Source organism: Balaenoptera musculus, chromosome 1 (genome assembly GCF_009873245.2).
Source record: "Balaenoptera musculus isolate JJ_BM4_2016_0621 chromosome 1, mBalMus1.pri.v3, whole genome shotgun sequence".
NCBI classification, from domain to species: Eukaryota; Metazoa; Chordata; class Mammalia; order Artiodactyla; family Balaenopteridae; genus Balaenoptera; species Balaenoptera musculus.
Window position 1 is genome coordinate 25,826,265 of NC_045785.1, and position 15,768 is coordinate 25,842,032.

The following is a 15,768-nucleotide window of genomic DNA, read 5'->3' on the forward strand; positions in this document are numbered from 1 at the left end:
GAAGGTGCGCGAGTCGGCCCTCACTCAGGGGCAGCAGGAAACAATAGAGGCCGCGCGCGCAGAGCGAGCGCCCGCAGCCTCCCCGCCCCTCTCGCAAAGCTCAACCCGATCCCCCCGGCTTGCCTGCCCGCCATGGCCGACAAGGAAGGTGAGGGTGCCGGGGCGGCCACAGGAGAGCGGGGGTGCCGGGCTTGCGTAGCGGCCTCGACACGGCCTAACAGTGAGGACAGGCCGGACTCTGCTGAGTGCCGTCCCCGCCATCGCAGGCGTGAGGATAAATCGCCCCGCGGGGAGGGCTAACGGCGCGCCAGGTCTTCGGGAGCGGAGGCCCGGCGCAGCGGCGGGAGGGTGGCGGTGGGGGCCCCGGCGGGTGTTTGGTCCCTCCCCGCGCTCCCTGTCGGTCTACCTGTCTCTCTCCGGGTCCTCCCTGCAGCGCTCGCTACCCGCAAGGGTCGGTTTTCGGGCCTCGCGGGTTCTGTGCTCTTGCCGACGCCGTCTCCCGAACGGCTAACGGCGTCTGGCCGGGATGACCCCAGCAGTTAGGCCCCGTGAAGCTGGAGAGCGGTGTTGGTGCCTGCGCCTCGGGGAGATTTAGACAAACCTCCATTTCAGAATCGGGATTCTGGAGCCGTGCCGGTAGCTTCGGAAGTGTTTACTCGGTTTCCATTTGTGGTCGCTAACTTAAACTTGTTTTTAATGTTTTAGCAGCCTTTGATGACGCAGTAGAAGAACGTGTGATCAATGAAGAATACAAAATATGGAAAAAGAACACTCCTTTTCTTTACGATTTGGTGATGACCCATGCTCTGGAGTGGCCCAGCCTAACTGCACAGTGGCTTCCAGATGTAACCAGGTGATAGGAACCTTTTGAACGTTATTTTGTTGTGTTCTCCGTGTAGATTTCTCGCATTGATTTTCCCTGTTTTTCTTTCTCCAGTCACCCGTAGCGGACACGTGATCAGAACCTAGTGGTGACGTTTTTTTCTAGGCCAAAAAAGGCAAAATGTAAAACAACTTTGCAGTTTACCTGATAAGAGAAAACATGTTGTCTTCTTTATCTGATTCTGAATTGAATAGCCATATTATAACTATAGTTGACCAAACAGTAATGTAAAATTTGTCAGCTTTCAAAAAGTATTATGATGAGTCCAATTCTTTCAACAAAAGAAATTTGAATCTCACAGTCATTGGTAGTAGCTGGTTAATGCAAAGATGAATGTGACATGGTACCTGTCATTCAGAACAACATTTAAAAATTCTATATGTGAACTAAGTAAATTCCTTCAAAACTCAGGTCTTTAGAAGTCAAGAAATTTGCGAATTGTCATTATTTGTCTACGTTCCAGCTCAACAAGTTTTATATAATGTTATTAATAACTTAAGAATGAGCCTGCTACCTTCACATTGGCATTTTTTTTTTAATGGCGACATCTGTCCTAAGTATGTTAATAAGTACTTAGAAATTTAGAGCTGGAAGCTGGTTTATCATGACCAGGAGTTCCCATATTCAGCTGATCATCAGAATTACTTGAGTTCAGGATAAGTGGAGTCATTTCTGTCAGGAGTTCTCAGTTCAAACCACTTAGGAACTTGCGGCAGGATACTTGAGAATAGTTGAATGGTGATTCCAGATTATTGGACCAGAGGATCCCAAATATTGGCCACCCCATACCTACTAAGTCATTCTAGAAAAGTTTTTCATATAATGTGATTAGTTATGTTTGGAAAGCAGTGAATAAGACTAAATAACCCAAGGCTGAAATCTGTGCTGTAGTCTTAGTAGCTTTGTACTTTATGAATCTAGGTAAATAAATCTTTCTGCAGTATTAGACATTGGTCCAAATATCCTTCCCTTTTTTTTTTTTTGGTATTCTACTCGAATAACAATGTCATTTACTTATTTATTTTTTTAGAATGAGGGATCCTTTAAGCAGCTATCTCTAACATCTACTGTTTACTGTTTGCGTGTGTGTGTGTGTTCTTTTTTATTCATATTTTGTTTCTAAACACAAAAACAAAAAACCATACAATTGTAGTTTTGTAATATTCATCTTCCCTCCCTCACTTGCTCTGGTTCTTTAACTTTCTAAATGCAGGTATCCCCAACTTTATGTTGACAGCCCTCTTATCTTTCCTGTTTTTCCCCATGTAAGATGTAGACACCTATTAACTCTGTGCAGAGGAATTTCTGTTGATTTATCTCTAGACCCAACTTCTGAGCGCTACCTGAATTTTCAGCTGTCTTATCTAGAGTATTTTATTGGCTTCCCCAACATGACATATTTCAAACTGAGTATATTTTTTCCATGGAGGTCCCAACCCAACTTTTTCTATTGTTCCCATTTCTCCTTTTCATAGTTGACTTTGGTTTGACATTTCTTAGGTTTTTCCCCCTTTATCCACTTGACAGTCCATTTATAAGCCCTGATCAACTCTTGTGTAGCATCTTTCCCATCTAGACCATGGGTTCTAGAACTTTAACAGGCATCATAATCAGCTGGAGGGATTGTAAAACAGATTTTTTTTTTCAATTGACTGCGCCTTGCAGCTTGCGGGATCTTAGTTCCCTGACCAGGAATTGAACCCGGGCCATGGCAGTGAAAGCGCTGAGTCCTAACCACTGGACAACCAAGGAATTCCCTCCAGAACAGATTGTTGAGCACCACAAACCATCCCCCGCCTCCCCCACAAGTTTCAGATTGAGTAGGTCTATAGTGGATCTCTGAATTTGCATGCTGAAGTTCCCAGATGATGTTGATGCTATTGTTCCTGATACCATGCTTGAAGAACCTCTGTTTTACACTGTTAAATTAATCCTTCTGAGGTAACTCAAATGATGCTATGTCCCTTATAAGTTTTCCATGGTTCTTTGTTCCTTACAGTAAAGAGTCGAGAATGCCTTAAGCTGGCATTCAGTACCCTAGAGTCTGATTTTAATCTGCTTTCTAGCCTTCTCTCTCACTTCGTTTTCCCACATTCAAAGTCAGATTTGGACTTCAGTTCTAGTTCTGTTAGTTGGTAGTTGTGATATTAGGCAAGTTGCTTAATTTTCCCAAACCATCTTTAAATTAGAATAGTACTTCAGAGTGTTGTTATGGTGTTTAAATGATATGAGGTATGTGAAATGCTTAACGTGGTATCTGGCACTTTGTAATCTTCCCCTTTGCTTATTTCCCTTAGAATACTGTCTTCCAAAGCCCTTGTCCCCCTCTTCTAGATTATCTCTCATTTTGAGACCTGCTCAGGTAACACTTCTTCTAAGAACGTGTCCTTTATTCCAGAAGTAATCTTTCGTATCTAAATTTCCATGTTCTTGGGTACTTTTCATGAATTATATGTTGACTTGTGTTTAAAATGTTTGTGTATATGACTGTTTAATTGTCCCTGGTTTTTTGAGGATATGAATCACATCTCAATCATCTTTGTGCTTCAGTAGCTTTTGAACAGTTAGTTTACCTGATGTTACTTCCTTTCCCTTTTAATGACGTTAACCTAATGAAGTAACCTAAAGTGGTATTATACCCAGCAATTGGTTTCTTTCCCTCCAACTCCTTGTAAAGGGTGAGTAGTTAATTCGTATCTTATTCCATCAGACTTTTTCCTCAAAGTAATTGTAAACATTTGGCTAAGTTAAGAAATAATTACAAAATTAAGTGCTCTGTGGTCCTTATACTCAGCTCTATGGAAGATATGTGAAAAGTAGGAACTGTGGCTCTTAATGACTTCTTCCTCTCAAAACCTGGTTGTAGTAGTGCCTTGTGCATACATGTATGTCACTGACTTCGTAGTCTCTCTTAGTGTACTGATTTGAATACTGACCATATATTGCTATTACAGACCAGAAGGGAAAGATTTCAGTATTCATCGACTTGTCCTGGGGACACACACGTCAGATGAACAAAACCACCTTGTGATAGCCAGTGTGCAGCTCCCTAATGATGATGCTCAGTTTGATGCTTCACACTACGACAGTGAAAAAGGAGGTAGGAATCTTAAAGGTGAAGGAAGGAATGATGTATGGGTTATATTTTTCATATCTCTAAATTATCATAAAGAGTGTGTACAGTTTGATAAAGTAGTCTCTCAAATTAGGAACAAGATAACTAAGCTTTGGAAAGCCTGATTTTGCAGTATAGATATTAGATGTCAGAAGACATATTTAACACATACTTGGTTCTGTACCTTTTCTATAAACTTTCTTCAACTAAATTTGGTGGTGGGGAAATTTCTAGAATTGAAAGAAGCAAAAATCCACCGTATATTATTGCTATGCATGCTTGCATTCTCAACATGGGAGATACTGCCCCTGCGGGAGTGAAAATTGGTTGTCAGAGGGGTGTGTGTGTGAAAACAATCTTATTCTTTGAACTGTTTAAAGCACAGATATACATAGCATGCATAAACAAATACACAGGAATTTCATCAAGATATCAGAAAAAATGTCCTACAAGGTTCCTTACAGAGGCAATAATGAAAAAAAAGGTTGAAAAACACTGGCTTAAATTACACTTTCCGGGTTTAAGTGGTAGAAATGACTTAACCATGGCATTTGCTATATAGTATATGAAAATTAAATGAGTGTTTAATTATATCCTATTTTTAGGAGATATTCTCAGGGCATAACTGTTCATGAAATACTTTTTCCCTTTCAGAAGAGATAGAAATGAGTGGGTTTCCTTTATTGTTTTCCTTGAACTCAAATTATTACTGGGAGGTAGAAGATAGGCTCTCAGTATTGAGAGTTTTGCCCTAAAAAATGAATGTTTAATGTTTTTTATCTTAGATTTCTTCTGATTAGCAGAATCCATTCTTTTATCTAAGATATTTTGGGTTCCAGTTACTTGCCAGGATTGTAATGTGCAGTTACTCTTTTGATCATTCCATATTTAGGTTAGGGTAATATAGAATGCAAAATAAGTTCTTAGGATAAAGGTCAGCAAACATGATTTTGTGTCACTGACCCAAGTGTGTGAACTATAGGATATGGTTACTACAGAGTTATTCTCTAGGTAGGCATCAGTGATTGAGGGGATAAAACGCTGAACTTAAGAATCAAGACTGGGACTTCCCTGGCAGTCCAGTGGTTAAGGCTTTGCCTTCCAATGCACGGGGTTTGAGTTTGATCCCTGGTCGGGGAGCTAAGATCCCATATGCCTTGCGGCCAAAAAACCAAAACATAAAACAGAAGCAATATTGTAACAAATTCAATAAAGACTTGAAAAGTGGTCCACATCAAAAAAAAAAGAATCAGAAGATGGGCTTGAGACCCTGTTGGGCTGCTCACTAGCTGTGTGGCTTGAGGATAATCATTTAGCCTCTCTGAGCCTGTTTCCTTTTATTAAATAAATTGTCTTAAATAGGACTTTTGGTTATTTAGACATAAAACAAATATTCTGATTGGTAATATAATAAATCATCTTTAATAAAGCAGGGAATTCCCTGGTGGTCCAGTGGTAGGACTCATGCTCTCACTGCGGGGGGCCCCTGGTTGGATCCCTGGTCAGGGAACTAAGATTCGGCAAGCCTTCACAGTGCAGCCAAAAAAAAAAAAAAAAAATTTGAAGTAATATAAATACTGTGAACCCCCCTCCCCCTGTAAATCTATCCCTTATGGATCGCTGTTAAATTGATAGTTTTTTGAATGGTTTATCTATCCCATTTATTGGATCACTCATTCAACAAATATATTAAGTATTACTGTATGCCAGGCAATTTTTCTTGGTACTGGGAATACAGCATAAAATACACTTTCCTGGCCTGGTGTATCTTGGACATCTTTCTGTGTGAGCATATGGAGATGTGTCTCCTTTTTGATGGCTGTATACTATACTATTAATTAACCATCCCTCAATTAACATTTAAGTGGTTTCCAATCTTTTGGCTTCAAAAACAGTTCTTGTGCATGTATCTTGCATAGTTTTGCTGTAGAGTGATTAAGTGGAATGCTAATCAAATGGCAAGAACATTTTCAGTTATAATTGGTACTGCTAAGTTGCCCTCCAAAGAAAGATTCACAATTTCACCAATAGCAGATGTATTGATGTCTGTGTCTGCATGCCTTTGCCAACATTGAATGTAATACTACACTCTTATTTTACTTTGCTTTTTTCTTTTTCCTTTAATGGCTGCACCACGCTGCTTGCAGGATCTTAGTTCCTCGACCAGGGATCAAACCCGTGCCCTCAGCAGTGAAAGCACGGAGTCCTAACCACTGGACTGCCAGGGAATTCCCTACTTTGCTTTTAAGTTATCGTGATGTTGGACCTATTTTAAAATATTTGTCTTTTGTCTGTCTCTCTCTTGAGCTGCTATTTATGTTTTTCGCTCATTTTTTTCTTTTGAGTTATCTCTATATATAAGGTAAGTTATCCCTAACTTAATAGGTTATAGGTAATTTTTTTCCTCTTTATTTATAATTTTTGAGTCCTATTTAGTTTAGAAGCTTGAATTTAAATTATCCAGCTTTCCTCTGGTGTCCTTCAGATTTTGTCATGCATTGAAAGCCTTCATTCGAAGATTTTAAAATAGTTAGCTGTTGTTTCTGGTACTTTTATGTTTTGACCATTAAAACTTTAATCTTTCTTGTATTTGTTTTGGGTTTAGAGATGAAATAGGAAAACGAGCTTTTTTCTAAGTGGTTAGCATTTTTTTTAATGCCATTGCTGACTAATCCATTTTCTTCACTGTTTTTGTTGTTGTTTTAAGTATAGTTGATTTACAATATTGTGTTAGTTTCAGGTGTTCGGCATAGTGATTCATTGGGTTTTGGGGGTTTTTTTGGGTTTTTTTATATTCCATTATAGGTTACTACAAGATATTGAGTATACAGTAAATCCTTGTTGCTTATCTATTTTATGTATAGTAGTTTGTATCTATTAATCCCATACTCCTAGTTTATCCCCCTCAACCCCTCCCCTTTGGTAACCATCAGTTTGTTTTCTATGTCTGTGAGTCTGTTTCTGTTTTGTATATAGATTCATTTGTATTCTTTTTTAGATTGCTCATGTAAGTCTTCCCTGGTTTTTGAAATGGCATCTTTTAACATACACTCCAGTCTCTTTCTGGTAACTGAGTTTTTTGAGTGGCATCAAACCAATTTACTTTTATGTTCTGATGATACCTTTATCCCCCTTACTAATACTTAACAATTAGAGGAACTATGAAAAATACCAGTAATATGTATGATATATTTGTATGACTCTATTTCGCCCTATTCAATCCTCACAAGGAAATCAATACTTACAGTTGTTTTGTAACTTGCCCTAAGGTTACATAGCATATCAGCTCCCATTCCTTCCTTTTCTCTTCCTTTTACCTCTCCTTCGTCCTTCAAATCACCCTCGGATGACTGAACAAGCTTGGTGCTTAAAGCGGGACAGGTGCTCTCCATGTGGTCTCAACAGTGGTGGAAGTAGATACATACTAATGTCTCTTAAATCTTCTTGGGTTGTTGTTAGATAGATAGCTTTCTAGTCCCTCCTTGCTCTCAGATGAAATGTCCTGGACTCTCAGATTGAACTATTGTAATTGATTACCATCTACTTGACCCCATTTGGTTTGAGGTACTTGGTGGCAGACAGCTTCAAAAGATCATTAAACTTTCAAAGAGAAAGAACTAAAAACAGGCTTAGGCTTGTTTTTTTTTTTTTTTAGGCTTGTTTTGACATTAAAAAGAATTTGTGTGTTTATATTAGATTCAGCCTGGCTGTGGTCACATTTTAAGCCTGAAAATAGATTAGGTTTAAAAGTTTACTTCAGACTCTGTTACCAGGATCTTCAAATATCAACAGATTTATTTTTAGCAACTTATTTGGGGAATGGGTTTGGGGGGCGGCGTTTGTTTTTAAGTAATCTTTAGTCTTTTGCCTCAATATATAATAAACTATTACTAAATCATGATGAAATAATGGAATATTTGACTCAAGATGTTACAACTTATTCCTCTTAGTTTCAAAATGTTTATGAACTCAAAAAATGGCACGGTGGTAGAAATTAGAATGCCGGTTATCTAGTTTGTCAGGCAGCATTGGTTGGGAGGGACACAGTGGTGCCTTGCGGGAGGATGAGAGAGGGCTGGAGATGTTCCATATTTTTATCTGTGTGGTAGTTCCCCTGATAATATGCATATGTAAAAATTGATCAGGCTAGACACTTTTACTATATTGTTATGTCTCAGTCTTTTTAAATAGTACTTTATATGGAGAGAAGCAAACAAAATAGCAATATAGTTAGACCTTGATAGTCATTCACTTTATTGTACATTGCTACCTCAGTCTTTCTTTCCTACATCAGATTTGGCCTTTTGCGTATCACCTTCAACTTGGGGAATCTCTATTTGTTAAATAGATAAATCCTCATCTTCATAAATCTCAATTATGAATCCTCTAAGCTGATTTCTTATTACTGTACTTCAACTACAGTTAGGGGGGGCTCTTCTGATTAGTAGTATATAGCTGATACTGAAATAACCCACATTATATAACAGTTACCCCTTGCTCTGTGGGCTCCATGCCAGCTATTGCTCTTTCCTTGTTGGTATTTCTTTTCTGGCAATTATTCTTTTTTGTCATAGTCATCTATAATTGTGTGCTTATCTTATCTCCCTGTGTTTGGACTAAAAGTTCTTTGAGATCACATATCCTAATCATGCCTTCTTTTTTTACATTGTAGATACTTGTGGTCTAGAATTCTGGGGAAAAAATTGTTTAATGTGTTTAGTTTTTTTTTTCTCTTTTAGAGTCTATTTTGAACTGTTTCTAGGTTTTTAGCTTGTTTAAATCACTGCTTTTCAACTTATAAAGTTATTTTGAGGTTGAAAGTTATCTGCTAATTATATTACCCAACTATGTCTCTGCTTTGTGAAAAGATTTTTGTCCTTCAGAGTGTCATTTTCATCTACAAGTTACTCTCATAACTTTGTTTTATGGGTAAGGTATTTGAGGTTCAGAGAAATTGAAGGCCTTCACCAAAATCACCAAGATAGTAAGTGGCAGAGTCAGTTATGCCATGGCCTGACTCTTAACTCAGGTACCTTATCATGCTGCCTTCTGTAATTCTTTGGCTACTTATTAACTACCTTTGTTTAAATATTGCTTTGCCAAGATTTACATAATCACAAATTATATTGTTATACATTTTATAATGGTACTTGGGAGAATTCTGTAAGTGCATACAGTAGTCAAATATGAATAAAAAATGTTTTTGTCTAGTCCTTGCCTACCTGGTTTATTTCAACCAAGGACTCTGGTTGGCAAGTGTAAGTGGGAGGTCAGGAAAGTAGAACCAGCTGTTGTGGCTCTGTTTTTCCTCACTGGTGTGAGGAAAGATGTGACAGTATTTCAGAAAGGTCATCCCAAACTAGAGTTTCAAATTAATAGTAAAAGGGACTCTTTAGTACCTAGCACACTGTGTACTTGATATTCATTAAAACAGTAACTTAGATTTTATTGATTGAGCACATTTTTTTTGATAGTTTAAGTGAGGCTTGAAAGCCACTTAGTGAGAATTTTTGAAGTGGAGTCAATAGTGTTCCTTACTTTTAGATAGTAATGTAATACTTATTAGGTATATTATTACCTAAATCATTGTAGGTGTAGCTGAAAGTACCAGGCTAGGGATCAGAAAAATAGGGATTCAGTTTAGGTTCTGCCATAGTCAAGTCACCATAAACAAATTAAGGTAGGTCCTCTGAGCTTCTCTTTTCTGGTGTAAAATTTTTACTTTTCTGATTTTTTATTTTTGGCTGCGTTGGGTCTCTGTTGCTGCGCGCGGGCTTTCTCTAGTTGTGGCGAGCGGGGGCTACTCTTCGTTGCATTGTGCAGGCTTTTCATTGCTGTGGCTTCTCTTGTTGCGGAGCACGGGCTCTAGGCTCGCGGGCTCAGTAGTTGTGGCACACAGGCTTAGTTGCTCCGTGGCATGTGGGATCTTCCCAGCCCAGGGCTCGAACCCCTGTCCCCTGCATTGGCAGGTGGATTCTTAACCACTGTGCCACCAGGGAAGCCCTCGTGTAAAATTTTTGGAGATAATAACTCTTCCCTACGCTGTAGGGTTATGGTAAGAATCAAATGAAATAAGGAATGTGAACACACTTTATACTGCTAACAAATGTTTAGATCGCTTCTAGTATTACACCAGTTCGTTGATTAAAGCCTTGCCTGTGTCATACTTTGAGTGACATAGAGTAGCTCTTGCTTTGTCCTCATTTGCAATTAATTTATCATATTTACAGAATTTGGAGGTTTTGGCTCGGTTAGTGGAAAAATTGAAATAGAAATCAAGATCAACCATGAAGGAGAAGTAAACAGGGCACGCTATATGCCCCAGAACCCTTGCATCATTGCCACAAAGACTCCATCCAGTGATGTTCTTGTTTTTGACTATACGAAACATCCTTCTAAACCAGGTACTTGCCCTCTTCGATTCAAATACAAATGATGAGTCACTGTGGGGATACATTGCTTCTCTCAATTTTTTTTTTTTGCTTCTCTCAATTTTAATTGCTTGTTATTCTTTGTATAACTTAACATCTTGTGACTTATATTGATATGTGTGGGTACTCTTCCTTCATCCTTCTTCCCTACGTGGGAAAAAAAAATGCTTTTTTACATAGGATAGAATGTGCAGCTCTCAAGCATTATCTATTTGGTCATAATGGGGCTGTATGTCTCATAAAAAGTAAGAGCTTTAGACCTCTTGATAAAAATTCCATTATACTTAGTAGATCCAAAGAGGAAGTGGACTGGATAGTCTTGATGTGTCTGTTACTTTGTAGACCCTTCTGGAGAGTGCAACCCAGACTTGCGTCTCCGTGGACATCAGAAGGAAGGCTACGGGCTTTCTTGGAACCCAAATCTCAGTGGGCACTTACTTAGTGCTTCAGATGACCATGTGCGTATCCTTTCCATTTTGAAGCAAATCTGGGCTATTTATATCAGTTTTTTTCCTCTGGGGTGTGTCGGGAAGTGAGACCCTTTTATATAATAGTTAATTTTTCATTTAAGACTATCTGCCTATGGGACATCAGTGCTGTTCCAAAGGAAGGAAAAGTTGTGGATGCGAAGACCATCTTTACAGGGCATACAGCAGTAGTAGAAGACGTCTCCTGGCATCTGCTCCATGAGTCTCTGTTTGGGTCCGTTGCTGATGATCAGAAACTTATGATGTGAGTAGAATCCATTTTTTTCTCAATATATTATCTAAGTTTTATATTTAGTTACCCATTTTAAGCTTTTTTCCTGTTTTTTCTCTTTTACTAAAGCTGGGATACTCGTTCAAACAATACTTCCAAACCAAGCCACTCAGTTGATGCTCACACTGCTGAAGTGAACTGCCTTTCTTTCAATCCTTATAGTGAGTTCATTCTTGCCACAGGATCAGCTGACAAGGTCAGTGTGATTTATTCTCCAAGAAAACATAGGGTGGATTTCTCTGGCTTCTTCTGTTAATATTTATTTATTTGGCTGTGTCGGGTCTTAGTTGTGGCAGACAGAATCTTTCGTTGTGGCGTGCGGGCTTCTCTCTAGTTGTGGCGCGCGGGTTTTCTCTTCTCTAGTTGTGGTGCATGGCTCTCTAGTTGAGGTGTGCGAGCTCAGTAGTTGTGCTGCGCGGGCCTACTTGCCCTGCAGCATGTGGGATCTTAGTTTCCCGACCGGGGAATCGAACCCGCATCCCCTGCATTGGAAGGCGGATTCTTTACCACTGGACCACCAGGGAAGTCCCTCTCTGGCTTCTTTTGAATGCACAGAGATCTTTTAGTTATGGATTTTCTTTTTCTCAATAAAAAAATTTTATTGATTGCACTTGCTTTCCTTTTTGTATGTAGACTGTTGCCTTGTGGGATCTGAGAAATCTGAAACTTAAGTTGCATTCCTTTGAATCACATAAGGATGAAATATTCCAGGTGAGAGAAACTAATGCTCCTTCCCCCCGCCCCAAGGGAAATCTGAGTGTGGGAGTGGGCGCACTTGTGCCTTATCCCATTGCTATAAGTAATAAAAATCTTCTTTATGCCTATGCTGATCTCTGTATGAATTGGGATTGTTTTCCCTCCATTATTTCTATACTTCTCAAACTGATCATTTGTCACCTACACTCTTGAGGTATTAAACTTAGTGCCTGATTATTTTATCAGTCTTGTTCCTGACGCTTGTCTCTTCCCTTATTTCCACTCCTTTATCCTTTAAAACTTGCTGTATCTGTTAATTTCACAGTTCATTCCTAAAGTACTGACTCCATGTTTTCTGCCTCATCCGTTTAATTAAGCTCCATATGCAAAGCCCTCTGACTCAGTTCAAGAAATAATTGTTACATTATGTTGGAAGCTTAATGCAAGGGCACTGTGAGGAGTACATTATAGTCTTGCAGTCAGTCCTATGTGTAATACTGAATTCATTTTAAGTACTTGGGTAAATAATTATTTTGTGTGTGATCTGTACTTTAGTTCTTAGGTCAGCACTGGATGACATTTGGCTAGAAGCTGGAATTAGACAATAAGAATAAATGAGATCTTCAAAAATATGAAATAGAACAAAAGCTGATATCCTGGGTCTAGTAATGGGTTAAATTGTTAAATCTAATGTTAGATTTTTTTCCTCTCAATTTTCTAATTGATGGCTTTTTTCTTATGTATAGGTTCAGTGGTCGCCTCACAATGAGACTATTTTGGCTTCCAGTGGTACTGATCGCAGACTGAATGTCTGGGATTTAAGGTAAATCTTGTTAATTATTACTCTTTGTGGAGTTATTTTCTTACACTTTCCAGAATTACTCAAGGTAAATCTGTTTTAACTTTTTTTTTTTTTCTTTTTAAAAGTTATTTTTTTTTGTCTGCGTTGGGTCTTCGTTGCTGCACACGGGCTTTCTCTAGTTGTGGCGAGTGGGGGCTACTCTTCGTTGTGGTGCGCGGGCTTCTCATTGCAGTGGCTTCTCTTGTTGCGGAGCACAGGCTCCAGGCGTGAGGGCTTCAGTAGTTGCAGCAGCTACACATGGGCTCAGTAGTTGTGGCTCGCGGGCTTAGTTGCTCCACGGCATGTGGGATCTTCCTGGACCAGGGATTGAACCCGTGTCCCCTGCATTGGCAGGCGGATTCTTAACCACTGCGCCACCAGGGAAGTCCCTGTTTTAACTTCTGAAAATCTTTTTGTGCTAGTAAAATTGGAGAGGAACAATCCCCGGAAGATGCAGAAGATGGGCCACCAGAGTTGTTGGTATGTTACAGATATTGAGCAGAACTGAAATAGTTTGTGATTTATTGTCCTCTGTCTGCTTTTCATCTCTGTTTTCCTTCCTCTTTCAGTTTATTCATGGTGGTCACACTGCCAAGATATCTGATTTCTCCTGGAATCCCAATGAACCTTGGGTGATTTGTTCTGTATCAGAAGACAATATCATGCAAGTTTGGCAAATGGTAAGTGTTTCTTTATTTGGGCGAGTTTAGATAAATGAGACCTAGTATCACTTCATATTTATATACTTCATCAGTACAACTGGCAACTCTGTTCAGTTTACTCCCAAGTGTGACTTGCCTGCACATTATCATTTTCAGCTGCCTACCCTTTAACTTTATCAAGTTGTCTCACTGGTATCTCGAACTCAACTAAACAAAACTGATCTTTTCTTTTCTCCTTCCTTTCCTTACTCCCCTCACCTCCTGACTTTTTGTTTTCTATATGGCTTCAATGTCTCCCCAGCTCACTAGACTTGAAAACTCAGGTCTTCCTCTATTGTCTATTCACCTCTTAGGTGCGGTTACTTATCAGATTTTATATTGTTGATCTCTGCAGTGTTTCTCCTGTCTTTACTCAACTTACAAACAGATTATAACAACTTCCTGTTTCTATTCCACACCTAGTTTTTTTGGTCAGGTTCTCACTACTACTTGCTGGGCTATTGCAATAACCTCCTAATTGTTGGCTTGCCTCCTGTTTCTCCCTCTTTGCTAGCAGTCGAATCTTTAGGAATGATCATTCCCTTGAAATTACTTATGAACATGCCTAGCACAGTTCCTACTGCAATGTCACAGCATCAAAGAGTACCATTTCTTCATGAAACTTGCCTAGATGTCAAAAACATTCCCTGCCTTTATACCCCAATTGAAGGTGATCACCCTTCTTTGAATTTTCAGAGCACTTGGAATTTAATAAAAGCAACTGTAATGTCTGATACATAGCAATACAAGAAACAGTTGCCTTCTGGAGATGGATGGTGGTGATAGCTGCACACAGTGTGAATGGACTTAATGCCACTGAACTGTACAGTTATAAATGGTTACGATGGTAAATTTTGTTATGTGTCTTTTACCACAATTTACAAAACAACTGCATGACTTTTAAGTGACAGTAGCCTAATAAATGAAAATAATTCAAAAGAAACTTTTGGTGTCTCAGAGTAGATCTAGAGCCAGGAAGAAACTCCAGAGGTGAGTTTTTGGCTCAACATGAGGGAAAAAAATTTTGATATTCAGAACTTTCTTACGGAATAGCCCTATTAATCAAAAATAAAGAAATAAAATGGGAGTATTTGTGGCCTATGAGATTAACACATTATATACTGCATCAATACTTTGGAATATTATGTATCAGAATGAAGTATACTTAGTTTTATAAGCTATTCATGATATGCTAATAAGTAGGAAAAAAGCAAATTATAGAACAGCATGATAGAATCCCTCTTATTAAAATTTGGGTGTCTAGTCTTATGTTTAATTATATGTAACTATTTAATAGAAGGCTATTTGCCAAAATGTGGTTGGTATGTTTAGAGAATTCTTGTTTTCTTCTTTATACCTTTCTGTATTATAATTTTTTATAATAAGGATTTGTTTCATGTATTAACAGAAAATCCACTTTATCCTTTTCCTTGTAACATACCCACACAAAATTAATATAAAATATTAGAGTTCTAACAGGAAAGTGAAATGGGCTGCCTTAGCCTGTCAATGAAAGGTATTTTAGTAGTTGCCATGGGAATGTTGTAGGAGATTAAGCTACATCACCTTCAAGGCCATCACCTCCAGTCCAGGTTGTTACTTTATTCCGTTTTGGGGGGTGGGGGGAGGCTGTTTGTTTTGGGTTTTTTTAAGAATTATTGTGATATAATAAGTAGTAAGCATTTGGTCTTTGTCCAGGTTCCTGGCACAGAGTTCCTAAAACCCTTGGGATTTCCTGAGTTGTAGGAGTCTCTGTTGCTATTTATAAGTAGCTCCTTTTGGCCACACCTGAGTTCAGGCTAAGGAGGTAACTTAAGGGGGCCCCTATAAAAACTCTTGGGAAAGCTCCATAAAAAGCTTTCGATTTCATGGGCTTCTGGGTTGGTGAATATATCAATGCCACCAGAGAGGGTGTGGAAGCTCTGTGCTCCATCCCCACCTTGCCCTGTGCATCTCTTCCATTTGGCCATTCCTGAGTTATAATCTTTATAATAAACCAGTAAAGTGCTTTCCTGAGTTCTGTGAATCATTCCAGCAAATCATCAAACCTGGCAGGGTTGGGGGGGTGCTGTGAGAAAATTTATAGCCAAGTTGGGCAGGAGTACTCGGGTAGCCTGGGCACTCAGGGCTTGACACTGGCCTCTGCTGAAGTGAGGGTAGTCTTGTGGGATTGAGCCCTTGGTCACAGTGCTACCTCCAGGTGGTCAGCATCAGGACTGAACTGAGTTGTTGGACACCCCATCGGTGTCAGGGGAGAAGATACCACACTTTTGTTGTCAGACTACTCACATAATTGTATACATTGTTTGTCCCTGTAGTCAGATTGTAAGCTAAGACTATCC

The 15,768-nt window shown here is 39.1% G+C and overlaps 1 protein-coding gene across 1 annotated transcript in view; it reads left to right on the forward strand.

Moving 5' to 3' along the window:
- Positions 1-15,768, forward strand: part of RBBP4 (RB binding protein 4, chromatin remodeling factor) — a 17,414-nt gene continuing 1,646 nt past the window's right edge. Inside the window, exons 1-11 of the mRNA XM_036842965.1 lie at positions 1-148; positions 706-853; positions 3,838-3,983; positions 10,229-10,402; positions 10,772-10,887; positions 11,001-11,161; positions 11,258-11,384; positions 11,822-11,899; positions 12,631-12,707; positions 13,148-13,205; positions 13,295-13,405. Coding sequence (XP_036698860.1) covers positions 133-148; positions 706-853; positions 3,838-3,983; positions 10,229-10,402; positions 10,772-10,887; positions 11,001-11,161; positions 11,258-11,384; positions 11,822-11,899; positions 12,631-12,707; positions 13,148-13,205; positions 13,295-13,405 — 1,212 coding nt within the window. The 5' untranslated portion in view covers positions 1-132. The remainder of the gene's footprint in view (positions 149-705; positions 854-3,837; positions 3,984-10,228; positions 10,403-10,771; positions 10,888-11,000; positions 11,162-11,257; positions 11,385-11,821; positions 11,900-12,630; positions 12,708-13,147; positions 13,206-13,294; positions 13,406-15,768) is intronic.